At 47.9% G+C, this 17283-nt stretch overlaps 1 protein-coding gene across 1 annotated transcript in view; it reads right to left on the minus strand.

The window, feature by feature from the left end:
* Nucleotides 1–17283, minus strand: part of PTPRT (protein tyrosine phosphatase receptor type T) — an 803437-nt gene that overhangs the window by 657178 nt on the left and 128976 nt on the right. Inside the window, exon 9 of the mRNA XM_039227066.1 lies at nucleotides 13382–13556. Within this exon, the coding sequence (XP_039082997.1) occupies nucleotides 13382–13556 (175 nt within the window). The remainder of the gene's footprint in view (nucleotides 1–13381; nucleotides 13557–17283) is intronic.

A 17283-nucleotide genomic window follows, 5' to 3' on the forward strand; every position in this document is an offset into this window, starting at 1 on the left:
GTATAGGTCTGGCCTGGAAGGGACACACATCACTTTGGCACACATTCCTTTGGCCACACCTAGATGTCAGAGTTTGGGAAATGTAATCTTCCTGACTATCCAGGAGAAAAAGTAAGTGACACAGAACAAATAATACTGTTGCAGGAGTCTTTAACTTCCCCAACTGGCAGAAGTAAGTCCCACACAACTGACTTCCATGCTTTATTTCACTGAGCCTCAGAAAATGCAAAGCAAGTAACATTATCCTTTCCCTTTTACAGATGGAGAGACTGAGGCTCGCTGTCACGTGCAGTCTAATTCAGGAGCAAAAAGTAGGCAGAGCCAGGAGTCAAACCGAGCCCTGCTGGCCTCTGCAGTATAGCCTCCCTGCCTCCCCTCAGGAAGGGCACTTTCAACAGCCTGTAAGGTGCAGCAGCATCACAGTCCTGTCCCACGGGGCCCAGTGTTCCCTTCTCGTGTGAAAGAGGTTAGAGGAGCCAACCATAGGACACATTTTGTCACTGATTAACTCAGACAGGAGACCATCCCTCCCTGAGAACAGACGATGAGCCGCTCTGCCAGCAAGTGTCTGCTCCCTACTGCCAAGCTGACTTCCATCAGAAAGAGGGTAGTGCCGTTTACCAGGCTGTGAGTCACACCTGCCTGTGGATACAGAAAGTAAGAGACCTGCTACTCAGATTAATAATAAAAAGGTGGTACAAGCACATTTTGCTTAAAAGAGAAGAGGCCAAACCCTAGCCCCACTGCCACCAGCGACCAAGTATTAAGAGAAGGATCAGATGAAACACACACACACACAATTTAAAAAAAGAAAATACACACACACACACACACACACACACACACACACTTTAAAAAGCAAAGAAATCCACCTGCCTAGGGGTAGGGAAACAGAAATTTTCTCTCCTCCTAGGAGCCCCATGACTCTACAGAGCCTGTCATTTGTTTTTCACACTGTTTCTGCAAAGCATTCTATTGTTTCAGGAGCGGAGGTGGGGGGTATCCATCTGCAGCCCACCTGTATAATACAGCCTTCTCTTAAGACAAACAGGGAAACTGAGGCCCAGAGAAACAGTCACTCGAAGCTAATTAGCAGTTAAAACGGAAGCTACCTTGCTCCTAAGCTAAACCTCCCAAAGCACTGGTGTGGAGATCCCGGGATAGACTCCCCCCGCAGCACCTCCCAGGCAGCAGACAGGATGGCAGGGTCTAGACACAGGCGGTGTGGGCAGAATGACCCCCACTGACAACAGTGGGAACCACTGCTCCCCCCAACTGTTAGGATACGGCTTTTTGGCATCTGCATCTTGCTAACTGCTCCTGTTTTGTTTTGTTTTGTTTCCGTTTTTTAACATTTAAACATGCTGCGTGGTGAGGATCACTTCTAAATGGTGGTGCTTGCTTTGAGATGCAGAGTGCTGTGGTCTTCCTCTCTCTTGGTCCCATCCACCCCCAACTGGAGTCTCCGGGCTCCGCTGATAGGTACAGTGACGTGGTTGGAGAAGTGGTGTGCTGGGGGAGACTGGGCACAATGACAGCTCCCATGGCTGTACTGGGCTGACCCAGACTGCTCGCCGAACAGCCTAGCTCATGCACTAGGTCCTCATGCAACCAGAGCCCCAGCCCACTCCCTGACCTCCCCACGTTGTGCTCTGATGTTCCCTCATATATGGCTAGAGTCTTAAACCACCATACAGGGCTACTGCAGGTCTTTGGGCTCCTTTCTAATGGAAGACTCAGCCTTCTGGATAGGGCTTCCAAGCTGTCACATGTAGCCAGACTCTGCCTGAGCTCTCACTGTTCCTTAGCTGCCTAGGCCACACCCCGGGCCATGCCCACACCCTTTTCCTTAACATAAACACACAATTTCTGTCCTCATAGGTTATTCTGGAATCTGTAGGCTCTACACCAAATAATGGTTGGGGAGAGACATTTTTTTAACCTTTAAAAAAAGCAACCCATGAAAAAAAGGATAATCATCCAGCCATCAGGCAGACTTTTGGGCTCAACAGCAGTGGGGGAGGGAATAAGCATCTTCTCGTCTTTCAGAAGTAGTCTGGAGGGGCACCTGTGTGGCTCAGTTGGTTAAGTATCTGACTCTTGATTTCAGCTCAAGTCATGATCTCATAGTTCATGAGATCAAGCCCCATGTCAGGCTCTGTGCTGACAGTGCAGAGCCTGCTTGGGATTCTCACTTTCCCTCTCTCTCTCTGCCCCCTCTTGAGGAGGAGGAGGCAGCAGCAGTGGCGGCGGCAGCCTGGGGAGAGAGAGAATAGGCCTGGGGAAGCTGCTAAAACTTTTCTTGATCCAACTTGTATAAATTAGTACAATGCTAGATGCTGTAACAAAAAGACTCCAAGGCACAGAAGCTTAACATGATAATTGATTATTGCTTAAATTACAGGCCTGCCTGGCAGAAAATTTTTCTCCACAAGGTAATTCAGGGACCCAGAATTGTTTGATATTTGGACTCTTCCACCTTCTACGGGCTTGGAGTCATCTGCATACAGCCAACTAAAGAAGGAAGCATAACACTGCATCTCTCAATGTACTTCCACTCACCTTCCTTCGGATGGAGCGAATCACACGGTCCCACTGAGAACAAGGGAGGTTGGAAAATGTAGTCCTTGGTCAGGCAGTTGCTTTGAATCACAGCTCCACTCAGTGGAAGGGGAGGCTCATGGGTTTGATACACACAGAGGCTTATTGACCTGGGAGCCAGATTCTCACATTCGCAGCAGTGGGTAGTTAGTCTGCATTTTCCGTTTACTGGGTCTCCATAGGTATTTAGTGAGGAAATGGGAGAGGGGAGACCATAAGAGCACATGGCAGTAAACCGGAAGTCAAGTGTCCATATTTCAGAGACTGGGGCTCAGATAAGCTGAATGACTTCTTCACAGCCATGTAACTACCTCTGCCTTCTTTTTCCCACATCTCATCGCCTCACTCCCGGCCAGAAGCCCATAGGATCGCAGATAAAGTGTAGAGCATCAGGGATAAAAAGACCGTCCCATGGGGAGGGGTGAGGGTCAGGGTTTCACAACTGGCCCTTGGGGCTGGCTGTTTGCTGTGAAGGCTGTTCTGTGCGTTGTAGGACATTTAGAGAATCTCTGGCCTCCACATCCTCCCAGGTGTGACCATTAAAAATGTCTTCAGACACTGCCAAAATGTCTCCTGGGGGACAGAGTAACCCTAAGGGTAGGGACATGGACAGAGGCTATGTATAACATTTCAGAGGGGAATTCAGCTCCGGCGAGGGACAGGAAAAATGACCTGCCACATCCTTTCTGAATCTGGAGCCCAGGGTTTAACCGAGTTTAACTGGGCCTGAAACTTAGGTTCTCAGAAGCAATATTCCATGAATATCTGACACGGAATAGAACGTTGTGGAAAATTAGCATTAGGAGAGCCAGAAAAAAAGTCTCAATTACAGTAAGAAGAGGACAGATTTTAGGCAGCGAGCAAGACTCTAAGTAGGCTGGGGAATTAGGCATCAGCGTTCCCATCTGAAACATGGGAGCAGGTAGGGAATGAGCAGAACCTCACGTGGAAGTTCCCGGGCAGCGTCTGGCGGGCAATAAACAGTCCACCGATGTTAGCTAACGACAGACCTTACAGCTCACTCCACAACCCGGATAATTCTTCCATTTGAACACAGGAGGGTAATGTTCCAAGTGAATGAGGATTTAATGCAATTGCCATTTGATTTAATTTCTAAAAGCGTTAAAAGTGTTAATGCAACACATCAGCATGCAGCTGATAAAGTAGTCAAAATAATTCAAGGAAACCAATACTTGTCAGGTTTTATTTATCCACATTTACGCTTTCTTAAAAATAAGCTGGTCTTTGTGCCCATATAGAATACAATATACATAGATTTCTCCCGGTTTGCCTCCCCCCCACACACATATGCTCAAGTTAAGTTTCCCACTTTCTTCCCATCTGTCATTTTTCCCTTCCCATGAAGAGCTAGCAGTGACGTTATGTGAGGAGGAGGGAGTTGGGGCTCAGACTGGCAGTTGGCAAATGTGGGGCTGATGGGATTTGATCAAGACCAGCATGAACATATGAGCAGCACTTTGCTGACACAGAATGAGCATACTCTTGACCCCTTCCTTAAGTCTAGGGGGTTGGCATGATGGCTCCATTTCAGAACTCTAATTCACATAGCCAATACAAGATTTGAACCCAAGACCTCTGATTTGCAATCCAGGTGTCGTTGCCAAGAGCAGCCATGGTAAAGACAAACAAACAACAACAAATGCAACTTAGAATGAAAATTCTGACTAAAGAAAGAGAAGACGAAACTAAGAACCTAGCCATCAGGATATCTTCCTACTGAGAACGAGGGTTGCAGAGAAGATGGAGATGCTGAGGTTTCTTTGCATAGCATCTTTCTGGAAAGCCAAGGTTAGATGTGGGGGTAGGTGGTGGAGTGGGCCATGACTGACACGAAAAGGTGTTAAACTTGGAGACACAGGCTGAAGCAGGTACACTCAAGTGGGTAGGACTTGGCAGGGAATGGGGAGGGCTCACTCTGAGACCAGCCTTCCCTTGACCAGCACTGAAAACAGCCCAGAGGTCTCTTAAATGACCATCAGAATGGCCCCATGGTAGACTGGATAAGGAGCATGGCCATGGCAGTTCAACTGAGACCCCAAACTGCAACAAAGCAGGGCCAAAGGAGTAATGCAGGGAACTGCCAAGTTTATGGCTTCCACAGCCAAGAAGAATGAAGAAAAGGAAAATAAGACTCAAAGGAAAAGATAAAAAGTGGTACCCATCAAGGGGATGGAATCTGCCCAGAGATAGGAGGGAAGCCTAAGGTTCTAACAATAATAAGAACCTTGGAAAAGGAAGGGATGAGGAGTCATCTGCAACGCTACTGCATGCTTGTCAAGGAAGCACTGAGGATGCTGATGGATACAGCAAAATTCGAGCCCCTTCTATATGCCACGTATTCTGGATCCAGCAGGAAGCAAAACTTACAGAGCTTCTGCCTTCAGGAGATTGTGCAATACGGAGATGTACATGACAATGGCAAATCCTGTTAAGAGCTGGGAAGAAAACCACAGACTGGAACAATGATACAGCTTTACAGAAGGTAGGGATGGGTGCTATTTTAGATAAGGTGCTCAGGGGAGGCTCTCTGAGAAGCTGATGTCAGAGCAGAGACCAGAGGGAATAAAAGTAATGAGCCACCTAATTCTTTGGAAGAAAAGCATTTTAAGCCAATAGAGAACAAACAGGAAGTGCAAAGGTTCAGGGGTCAGAACTATCCTGGTGTGGTTCAACGAAGAGGAAATGGGCCAGTGTGGCTAGAGAAGAGAATAAAAGGAAAATATGGGAGATGGGGGGTCAGGAATCAAAGAGAGGGTCCAGATCTAGAAGCCATGTTAAAAAGTTTAGATTTTATTCTGAGTATGCTAGGAACTATTACTGGCGGGTTATAAGCAAGGAAATACCACGATTTAACTAGTTTTCAAACTATCACTTAGGCTGCTGCACGGAGACTAGACCTCAGTGGCACAGGGCTGGGACAGGGAAAGAGCCCGCACGGTCATCCAGCTGAGAGAGGGGGAGAGCTTGTCCTGTGCACCAACTGGCAAGCTGACCTGGGAACCAAATTCAAACCACTGGATGGTTTTAGAAGTAAAGTTTTATTAGCACGCAGCCACACTCGCTCATTTACATATTTTCTCTGTCTGCCTTTGCTACAACAACAGAGTTTAATAGTTGCGACAGAGCCTGTAGGGCCCACGGAGCTGAAACTATGGACTACCCTGCTCTGTATAGGAAACGTTTACCAACCTGATCGCGGGTGTTGACAGCAGAGGTGGAGAGAGTAGCGGGGTCTTAGGTAGACCTAGGGAGTCAGTTCACAGGGCAGAGGCCAGATTCCAGCTCAGGCTCTTCTACCTCAGGCCTGCTCTCTGACTGCTGAGCAAATCGGTGCCCCCACCCCCACTGCCAGGTCCCCGTGGCCTCTGAGGGCTGGCAGAGAACAGGAGCGGAAGCTGAGTCCAGCTCTGACAGCAGCCTTGGAAGAGCTCCTGTGGCGGCCGAAGCTGATGCACAGGGCGCTACCAGCTGCGCCTCTTCTGCTAGCACACAGCGGCCTTCCACGGCTGCGGTCACCAACCAGGGACGGGCCGACAGCCTCCGTCACATCGGAAGCCTGCAGATGCCGCAAGGTCTGGGTAGCAGAAACTGTTGGACCCCAAGCTTCCCTCTCTCGGGCCTTATTTCTTCAGTGAGTGGGGGGTCAACGTCGAGCTGTCGGATCTGAATCTCAATGGCAGTGGGCTTTCTCCAAGGCCCCCGAGCCTCCCCTCACTAACAAGCACCAGGATATTAATACCCAAGGAACAGCCCTGGACCAGGGATTGGTGGGGGTTAGGGTACTAATATCCCAACTCTCTCACAGCGTAGGAGTCTATACTGAATCCTAGGTGGCTTCTCCAGGAGGAATGAGCTCCAGATGGTCACCTGCCTGAAAATGCCCTTTCCTCTTCGCCTCACCTCCTGGCATCTCAAACAGACCTCTTGCTTTCAAATCCCTGCCGAGTCTGTTTCTAGGAATCCCAGTCCTGAATGCCCCTTTCACTCCTCTTCCAAATACAGTCTGTGCCTCTTACCAAAGCCACCTGCCTGACCAGGGCTTTCTATAGGGCCATGGGAAGGGACGAGGGAAGAAGAGAACAGATAGAGAGGCCCAGTGTCAGGAGTGTGAATGAACCATGGACAGGGGTTCCATCAGAGCCCGCTGACTCCTACAAAATAAAGTGCCAGCTCAGCCAGGTACTGAGACTCCAAATATGTCCCCCAGCCTCCATCTGCAACCTCAAACATGTCACCCACTCATGTCTGAAAAGTGCCCTGGGCTGTCTCTGTTCAAGAACTTGCCAGGCCAAGGAGCCAGCCCAGAGGGGAGCACTTGGAGGAACTTTCGAGGACTTTCTCAGACCACATCAACTCTTCCACCCTAGATTTCCTCACCCTACACCAGAGACAGGGCTGCTAGACTGAATTCTGTAAGAAACGTATAGAAGAAAGAACTCAGTCTGCAGCACCAGCAGGCCTGGTTTTAAATCCTGGCTGTCACATATAAGCTGTGAGACTTGGGAAAGCTACTGAACCTCTCTGAGCCTCTGTGCCCTCATCTGTAAAAGGGGGATGCTAACATTACCTACAGAATGGGGTCACCAGTAGGATTAGTAAGACAGGATAGTAGATGCCAAGAACAAACTGAATGGGTGTGCATTAGAGGCTTGCACGATTCTTCCCGCTAAACCGTGGGCTTACCACACCATCTGACCCGAGCTGGGGCTCATTCAGAGCTGGGGCCCAGTCAGCTATCAAACAAATGAATGCAGGACCAAGTCTGCTACTCCAGCCATGCAATCTCTAACCCACAGGCTGTAAACTCAAATGCTTACAGAAACCAGACTAGCGATGTCAGAAAAATGGGCCAACCTAGTGGCACTGGTCAACCAGGCAGCATGTGTTCCAGAACGGAGCAGTCACACTTCCACTGCTGGCATGGAAGGTTCTGGGTGGCCCAGCCTGATGCAAGTTCAGAATACCTTTAAATACTGCAAACAAACTGTTAGGGGAAAAAGACAGTGCAACACAATAAACCATTTCTGCAACTGACTCTGAATCACAGGCTGCCTTGTTGATCTCAATCATATTTCCAAGAGAGATCTTTAATTTCTATCATACAGGTTATCGTGCCTGTAAGTAGGACAAGAAAAACTGGACAGTGTACTCGAGTAATATCCCTTAAAACAATAGTAAAATATGAGGGTGTCTGGGTGGCTCCGTCGGTTAAGCATCCGACTTTGGCTCAGGCCGTAATCTCATAGTTCCTGGGTTCAAGCCCCACGTTGGGCTCTGAATCAATAGCTCAGAGCCTGGAGCGTGCTTTGGATTCTGTGTCTCCCTCTCTCTCTGTCCCTCCCCTGCTTGTGCACTGTCTCATAAATAAACAGTAAAAAAAATTTTAATAATAATAAAATATGATTACTGACAGTTACAAATGTAACTGTGAGGGTATCTGATGTGCACTAGGACCTATACATGTGCTGTCTCCCTCTCATAATGGATCCAATTAGACACATTCATCCCATTGAAGAGATGAGGAACGTGAGGCCCAGAGGGAACACATGATTTGCCTGAAGTCACCTAGACAGGTGGGACCAGGATTGAAATTGAAGCTCCGGTGTGTTCACATCCAAAATCCCTACTCTTGACCCTATCAAGCTGCCCTGGTAAGAAGTCACATGAGTATTTAAATCAGAACATCTGACACTCAGTGCTGGTATTAGACTACTTCTTCTGTTACATGGAGTTGGAAAACAGATTCAAAAATCACTGCCAACAACAAATTTTTATGTTAGCAAATTCTCATCAGCCCTGTATCTGCATAATGTGGGCTTGAAGACATCTATGTCCTTAGGATAAATGAAAACATCTTGAAATCGAAGATAGGAAATCCAGAAATGGGGGGAGAATAAGTGCATTTGTGAGCACCGGTCCTGAACAGGCAGGTTGAGGGGCTGGACTATCAATTGAGCAAAACCTCAATTACAGAGTTATCTAATGTATACCCAGGTACATTATCACAACTCAATAAACAGCTCTTCAGAATTAAGTAATTCCAATTTGCTTTCATTTTGATCTGCGTCGCCCTGAGAATTTGATATTACCTACGCTCAAATTAGGTGGGATCTTCTGAAGCACTGAAGCTCATAATCCCAGGACAGCACGTGAAGCAGCAGTTATCCAGCCAGCAACATGCCTATTTAGAGAGAGACTTTGCTTGGCACGGCACAGGCACCTGTAATGGACACCGTCAGAGGGGGCTCCACCCAGCTCCGGGTGCCCTTGGGCACTGAGGGGCCCTGTGACCTCCCAAATGCAATATGGTCCAAGCTCTGAATGAGTGATGCCATGCAGTCAGATGGCTGAGCTTAAGAAGGATCAGCTACTTGTCCTTTGTCCCCAGATTCTTGGCTCACCAGTGATGAGACACAGGAGGGGACCCAGAGCATCAGACCTGGCATGGACCTCGTGACCCAAACCCAATGGCCCATGACCCAAACTTGTCAACCCAAATAAACCCGCATGTCAGCACCCACTTTTGTATCTCCTCCCTCCCTTTCCTCATGCTCAGCACATGACTCTATGGGGAGAGACCACCAGTCTGCCTTTGCAGAGGAGGCCTTTAAGGATTTCTCCAGGTCCAGAGAGACAGCAATCAAACCGCCACCGGGTCATGCATCCTATCTTCACACACCCACCCAGCCCTCACCATCTCTTACTTTCTCACCTAGGAAATCCCATGGACCACAGCTATTTATTTAAGAAACACTTTGAAGAGCAACGAGCCAGGCACTGTTATAAGAACTTCTGCATCCATTGTCTCATCGAATCCTCTAGCTGACCACACACCATTCTGAGGTAGGTAATCCCACATCCCTACTCCCAGATGAGCCAGCTCTACCAGAAGAGGTCAAGGTCACAGAGCTGGGACAAGATGGGGCCAGGATTTGAACTCGTGCATCAGGGCTCTAGAGTCTTCTTCTGTCTCTGAATTGGAATGAAATGAGGAAAACCTGAGGGAAAACGTGCCCAGGGCTGGTTTTCCTTCCACAACATGCTGAGGTCAGCTGCCTGCCCCTCAGCACTCACCATCTGTGTGACGTGTAAACCACGATCAGGAAGTTACATTTGGGCAGGCGCCCCATCCCAAGAGAAAACTTAGCCCTTGAGACTATTTTTGTTTTCTCAAATTTCTCCATTCCCTGAAAGAAGGAAGATTTATGTTTATCCCTTGCTGGGTCTTTTTTAAGTGAAAATATTTCAGTACGAAAGTATCTAGCCATCCTGCTCAGTCATGGCCAAGGATTCAAAGAGGCCAGTGAGTCACTCTTCCAAAGACACTTCCCCCACCCAGATGCTGCCTTCACATGGGTTCCTGGCCAGACATCACTGCTGCTTCTGGGTGCCTCCTGCCCTTCATTTTCTTATTTGGCTCGGTTACCATTAGCTATTTAGGAGTATGTGGGTAAAAAAGACTTAGATCCATTTCTCCTGGAATCTGGAAGGTATTAAGCACTCCGCTCCAGAGAGGGGTGCGGGGGGCGGGGGGGGGGAGGGCATAGAGCAGCAATGGAGAAAGCAGGAGTTAAAAGGCCAAGTTAGCGACAGGTCCAGAGACTCTTGTCATGAGTTTTGCATACAGTCTGGACGCCTTCAACACTGTTTAGGACATCACGACACCAGGTGCCAACAAGGTCACAACCCCGAGGACCTCCAAGGATGGCTGAAATAGCACAAACCAACCCTGACCGAAACCCAGGTCTGCCCCTTAGGCCTGTTTGTCAACCTGGCTGTGGCTGTTCTCCCCACTGTAACATGAATTAGGGCCACACTTAGGACTACATGAGATCATCTATGGGAAATGACTTCTACATTCAAGAAGCCCCAGCTTCTAGCTTGCCACCAACTGGAAAGGAAGGAAGGGAGGGAGGGAGAGAGGGAGGGAGGGAGGGAGGGAGGGAGGGAGGGAGGGAGGGAGGGAGGGAAGTCGCTAAAAAAAAGTGCTATCCCAAAAGGTTTTCTTTCTTCTTTTTCAAAAGTTTGTTTCAGACAGGAGAGAGAGTGAGCACTTGTGTGCTTGAGGGAGGGGGAAAGAGAGAGGGAGAGACACAATCCCAAGTAGGCTCCATGCTGTCAGCTCAGAGCTCCACGTGGGGCTTGAACTCACGAACTGTGAGATCCTGACTTGAGTCAAGATCTAGTCGGACACTTGTCCGACTGAGTCACCCAGGCACTCCCCATAAAAATCTTCATCAAGGTGTCATGAAAGGGGAAACTATAGAGAAGGCACACTGGAAGGAGACCTCTGAAGGAGGCCACCCAGCACATCCCTTAAAACAGGACAGTGAGGGCTGCCGGTGACGGCACTGGGGGCAGCAGGGGCTCCCGGATCATACTGAGAAGTATGGCCCGTGCACTGTTGCCCCCGAAGCCCGAACCCCAGCCCAGGATGCACAGCCCAGAGAGGATCAACCACTGTCCTAAATAACCTGGCCACCCTTCCAAACAAAGGTGAGGACACTTCCCCGAGGTAATGCCGTCCTCCGCCCCAAAGGCTTTGGGATTTGGTAACCCACACCTCGACCTCCACAACTGGGGACATAAAGAAAGAATAAACCAAGCGCTTTCGGACTCCATGTGTCTGTGTGAAACGATCAGGGATCTACACTAGCTGCCATGCTCACTCGCCCTGTTACGTCCTTACCCTCCTGCTGCCGGGTACCTGCAAGGTGTGGTCAAGGCTGTGGAGAGGGAGCATGAGCAAACTCAGTCTGTTCTCTGGTGGGTCCCCACCGTTGAGCAGGAGGCTGCCATGGAAGGGATATGATGGATTTCCAGAGGGGGGCGGCTCAGGAAATTACATATTCACCTAGTGCCTAAAAGGCCTGAAGAGGCCACTGTTACTGAAATCAACCTTATGGCACCAAAACAGCAAATATAGGAGCCTAATGTGATTGAAATGATGGTTTCGTTTATGTATTAATGGCACTCAATGTCAATGATTTTAACATGATTTTTTTCCTTCTGTCGTTTTTTGTTTGTTTGTTTAGGATTGCCTAATTTGTTGATCTTCAGCTTAAGTGTACGTGGCATTACGGAGATGAAATGAGTTCCTGCTGAGGCCAGTAATTCATTTCCTTATCCATCATTCAGTAAGTATTTTAAGGTTGAGCCTTTCGAAATGACCATCTGCGCAGGTCACAACAGTCAAACGCTGGCAGTGTTGTATTTGGGCAAACTCGGCACTTGGGCCAAGCCTGTGGCTAAAAGCCTAGGGACCTCGTGAACCGTGAACAAAATGAAAAACGCCCCAATTCTCACAGAGCTCATCTCGAAAGGGCAAGATGGAGAATTACCAGAACATGAATGAAGGAAAAATACAATTTTGAAGTGTGACAGGTACTATGCAGAACAAGGGACAAGGTGACGTGACAGAGAGTGCCCAGCAGCAAGGGGGTAGGGGACATTTTCTCAGAGAAGATAGCATGAGGATGTAAGATCTGACTGATAACAAATGGTCAGCCATGTAAATATCCATCTAGAGTCAGGGACAGCTAAGGACAGAGACTCTCAGCCTACAACCCCCAGTCTAGGTCCAGGCAAGGCTATCAGTTACATGGGGGTCAGCAAATAGAGGTCAAGGCCCTCACCCCAACCCATACTTTGACCCAGAAAACCAACTCAGGTGACTTCTAGGGAGTCGATCCAGGTTTTCACCTTCAAACACACTGGGCATCATTCTATACTTAGCAGAAGATGAATAGGTTCATTATTTCATTCACTAACTTAGGCTATTTTAAAATTTTAATCGGTGAACATAACGCTGGAAAATGAGTACATCCATACGCTGCTTTTTTCCAGGGTAAACTGTCAAACAACTTTGCAAAAGCAATATTGCAACACAAAGAAAAATCCATAAAGATGCTCATATTCTTTGGCCCTACCAACTCTACCCCTAGGGAATTTATCCAAGGAAATAATCTAGTTCAACAGAATAAAAATGTTCTCTTTGGAAGAACTCCATTGAGGTGTTAATTGATGCACAAAGGAAAGATAAAACAAAAACAAAAACACCTGGAATTACCTAAATGACTACAAATAGGGAGGTTTTAAGAAATGGTATGATTCACCTGATGAAATAGCATACAACCATTAAGCATTAAAACAAAGATTATATAGGCTTTCAAAAATAAATGCGATATCAGGCTCCTTGGAAGAAGGCAAAAAGGAAGCAATGTGCATATTTTAATGTAAAACATGTCAACAATACCTCTAGGTGAACAAGAACAAGAAAATTGAAAAGAATTGAATCAAGGCCAGTGGGGTGGGGAGATTATTTCATAAGTCCTTCCGAAATACTGTCATTACATCAAATTTTCAATAAACAATCCCTCAAAAATAATTCTTTTCTCTGAACACAGCTATAGAACACAACCAAAACACAAGGGCCTTGGCTCATTCTAACTTTAAATGCAAAATAAAGCCAAATTTGGAGAGGTCTTCCATGTTCTAGAGCCCACAGGCTTGCAGAGGTGGACCTTCTACGAAAGATTCAACTTGGAAGAGTAATGTGAAATTACATGATTTTACAGTAACTTCTCTTTCTCTGCAGAACGTGGGAATGGGGGACTGGAAATCCTGTGTCCTTCAAGTGACTGGAAAGAGCAGCAGCAGAGGAGAACAGGCACCTCAGTACCTCGCACCCTCTGAGGATGGGGCCGCGGCAGCCCCTGAAATCAGCCGCATGGGAGAGGCAGGCGCTGGGGGCACTCACCTTTCACAATCAGCTCAGCGTAGTTAGACACGCCGGAGCCACCGTCGGAGCGGATCACACAGCGGTACTTGCTCACGCTCCGCTGGGCAGTGTCCGCCACGCTGACCGTGGCCGAGAAGCGTCTGTGGTTGACCACGCGGGTGACCATGAGGGCCGTGTCCCTGCCATTCCATTGCTGCAGGACAGAGGGAGGGAGAGGAGAAACCACATCATCACAGGCACCAGGTGATCTCAGCTGGGAAGTGCCACCTGTCCCCACACCCGTGGGGCCAAGGCTTTGCACAAGGAGGAATCTGTGTGGCTGGCTTTCGCAGGTGATCTAATGCAAGTATAAACTTTGCAAGCGAGTCAATTCAAGAAGGCAGGTGCCTAATGGTAAAAGAGGGCACAGGCCTCCTCTCAATACCCTAGTTGTTGGTTGGCCTGCGTCTGAGGTTGGCACTTGGCCCTTAGCCTGCCTCCCATTTTCCTTCATCTCTTAAGCAGAGCCCACAGGGCTTCCCCCAATGACAGACTAGGTTTCAGGTAGGTTCCTGAAAATATAGTCCATGAAGTGACAATCAACAGCCTGGCCCCCAGGCAACATCTGGTGCCCTAATGGCCACACAAAGGCTACCCGTGTCCCCAGGTGTGGTATGGGTGGGAGCTTCCCAGCATTTCTCCTCCTTGGCATTTGCTGTTTCCTCTGCCTGGAATTTCTTGTCTGCCTGGGGACACTCCCTCACCCTTAAAAACCCACACTCAGTCCATCGCCATCTCTAGAAAGTTCCCCTGCCATACCACCTTCTAGAAGCTAGTCACTCTCTTATGGTGCAAACTTTCCATGCATTTTTGCCTACACGTGTTTCCCACTGGAGATTAGACTATAAGCTCCCATATGGCATGACTTTGCCCCTTTCATCTAGAGCACTGTGCCGACCTCTGGATTTGGTAAACATATCTAGAATCAAGATGGACACAGAAGCATTTCTGTCTGCACCATGGTGAATCTCAGGTGTGGTATTCTGAGTCTGAATGAGACCCTTCTGCAGCAGCAAGTCAAGATAACTGGTAAGGCTTGTGCATGAGGATGCAACTTGTGTGAATATTAAGCATCTATCATGAGCCAGACCCTGAATCTCCTCCTTAATCCTCCCGGCCTCACGTGACGTGTGTATTACTGTTGCTCTTCTTAGCAGAATCCAAATGTCGGTGTGGCTGAGTCAACAGGCAGAGTCTGGAAGTCCCTTAGCCACCTTTTCTGACTTCAGGCTAAGTATCTTTTCACCGAGACCCCATCCTCACTGCCTTTATTTAATTTCTTTTCCAAAAGTAAAATGGATTGCTTTAATTGTCTTCTTGGATTTCAAAAAAACCTTAGGACTATGACATTGTGCATGCCCGGAAACTTGCATGAAACAATCTTCACTTCCTGTCCAAAGTAAGTGCTTCCAGCATACACACGAGCTCCCATCCATCCGCGCCCCCATCAGGGATATGTCAGAACTGAGATGTGAGAGGGAACTACCGTGCTCAGCTGTCCCAAGGGAATGAGACGGAACAGCAGGGGAGGGCAGTGAGCAAAAGACCAAGAAACACAGAGAAATCGAGGTCTCCGTGTGACTTGCTCTAGACTGGACTGGGAGACTACAGGTAATGGTTTTCTTTTTTACTTTTTGGCATTCTCTAGACTTTCTGCCTCAAATATGGCTTTTATACTTAAATGTAATAAAATAAAAGGTATTTTTTAAAAGGCAGCAGGAGGGGCAGCCATCACCCCCACCCATTCCGGGGAGTGAGCGACACACCGGAACAAGAACAATGTGAGGTGTCCACCGAAGGGAGCACTTGGCAGGGCTGAGTCTGCCCACCACCTGCCTCAGGCTCCAACACGGTTTTGGAACAGCTGGAACCACTTGCTCAAGTCGTGAGAACTGACTGGACACCAGACACAAGTCCCTCTCCCAAAACAGTGCAGGGAGGTAGAAGACATTCTGGCAAATGCCAGGAATGTGTCCTCATTTGAGGAAAAATTGGCTGAATGCACAGAAAGGCCTCAGAAGAGATGGATCACCAAAAAATTTAGCCCATTTTCCTTGTTGCTCTGATGACATTCTGGGTGGGTATTTTCCAGCCTGATTGACTTATATCACCATAAAGACTTTGATCTCTTCTGTCCTTTAAAAAAAATTTTTTAATGTTTGTTTATATTTGAGAGGGAGAGTGTGTGAGCAGGGGAGGGGCAGAGGGAGGCAGTAACACAATCCAAAGCAGGCTCCAGGCTCTGAGCTGTCAGCACAGAGCCCGATGCAGGGCTTGAACTCACGAACCCTGAGATCATGACTGAACCGAAGTTAGATGTTTAACCAAATGAGCCACCCAGATGCCCTTCTCTTCCTCTCTTTTTAAGCTAACAGTGACTAGGCACTGTTACGGGCTAAGTGGTCTCTATTCCTTCTTCATTAATTCCCCGTGACAACCTGTACGGTGGGCACACTTATTATCTCCATTGTTTACACGAGGAAGCTGAGGCACAGAGAGGCACCTGCCTAGGCTGGCACAGCTTGGATCTGAATGCAGGCCACCTGGCGTCAGGCTATGGCCTACAGATACCATACATTGCTCTAATGTGGGGTGAGTATCCCCTACCCTCATTCCCAAATGTGGAAGAGGGTAGGTAACAGGCATAGCCAAGATCCACCTATTTGCCACCAATTTCTTAGCTGAGGACAAAAAAAAAGGCGAAGACAGGGTAAAGGAAGGGACATCGTACGAGGGACACAAGCAAAAATGCATATGTTCCTACCAGACAGCCCATCAGACACAGAGCTTTACCTCTGACCTCCAATGCTTTGACCAGCAAAGAAATGTGGGGGGGGGGGGGTAAGAAAGGAGACACTGAGAGCAAGGCCAACACCTGAACTCCACAGATTAGGAGCCAAGAGGTAAGCGGGGAAGGAAAAGTACTAAGAAAGATAATAAACCTCAAAAGAATTACGGGAAACAAACAATGCCATTTCAGGATTCACAAGGGCACGACGAGTGAACAGCAGAATCAAGAGTGTATAAAAGCAGTGATGGGGGGTGGGGTGGGGAGTGGACAGGCTTGGGAAAATAACCCAGATCGCAAAAAAGGCACAGATAAAAGGACAGGAGGAAGGCAAATTGATGAAGAAAACAGACACCAGACAACAAAACACCAGATAAGTAACTGGTACTCCTGAAGACGGAAGCTGAGGGAACGGAAATCAAATCATATCCCAACATCTATCGGCTCACTTGCCTGGATGAAAATGAGACCTAAATCTTCAGACTGAAATGGCCTACCATCTACTTGATAAAATTTATGAAGACCACAACAATTGAGGTACACATTTTACTTCATAAAAATATTGGATGTTAAGGATAAAGAAGTATGTAAGAATCCAGGAGAAAAAATAATGTGCTGATAAATAAACAAACCAATCTGGCATAAAACCCCTCCTCCGTCACTGTTCCCAAAGCCCAGGCAGCCTCTCTCCTGGATGTGGCTGGTTCCCCGGGGGTCACAGGTGAGCTCCCAGGAGGCCAGGTATTTGAGAGATGGCAGGGATGGAGCTAAAGACAGGATAGGAAATGATAAGACAAATGCAAGCAAATGCCCAATTCGTGCAGGCTTGGGCTGTGATTTCCCTTCTCTTACCTTTGATCTCTTCATACCTATGATGGGTTCTATATTGGTGCCCACTTTATGACATCATCGTGATGGATAAATGAGAAGGGGTACCAAACACTTAGCACATAAAGGCGTATTCTGGTGGGAGCAGAGCTCTCCAAATTAACCACGATAAGTGGGGTATGCAGGATAATGGCTCCCTAAAGTGTCTATATTCTGACGAAAGGAACTTTGACTAAACTGATTGCCAGAGTGACATTAACTGATG

The sequence above is a fragment of the Hyaena hyaena genome, unplaced genomic scaffold (assembly GCF_003009895.1).
Source record: "Hyaena hyaena isolate Hyena2069 unplaced genomic scaffold, ASM300989v1 scaffold_25, whole genome shotgun sequence".
NCBI classification, from domain to species: domain Eukaryota; kingdom Metazoa; phylum Chordata; class Mammalia; order Carnivora; family Hyaenidae; genus Hyaena; species Hyaena hyaena.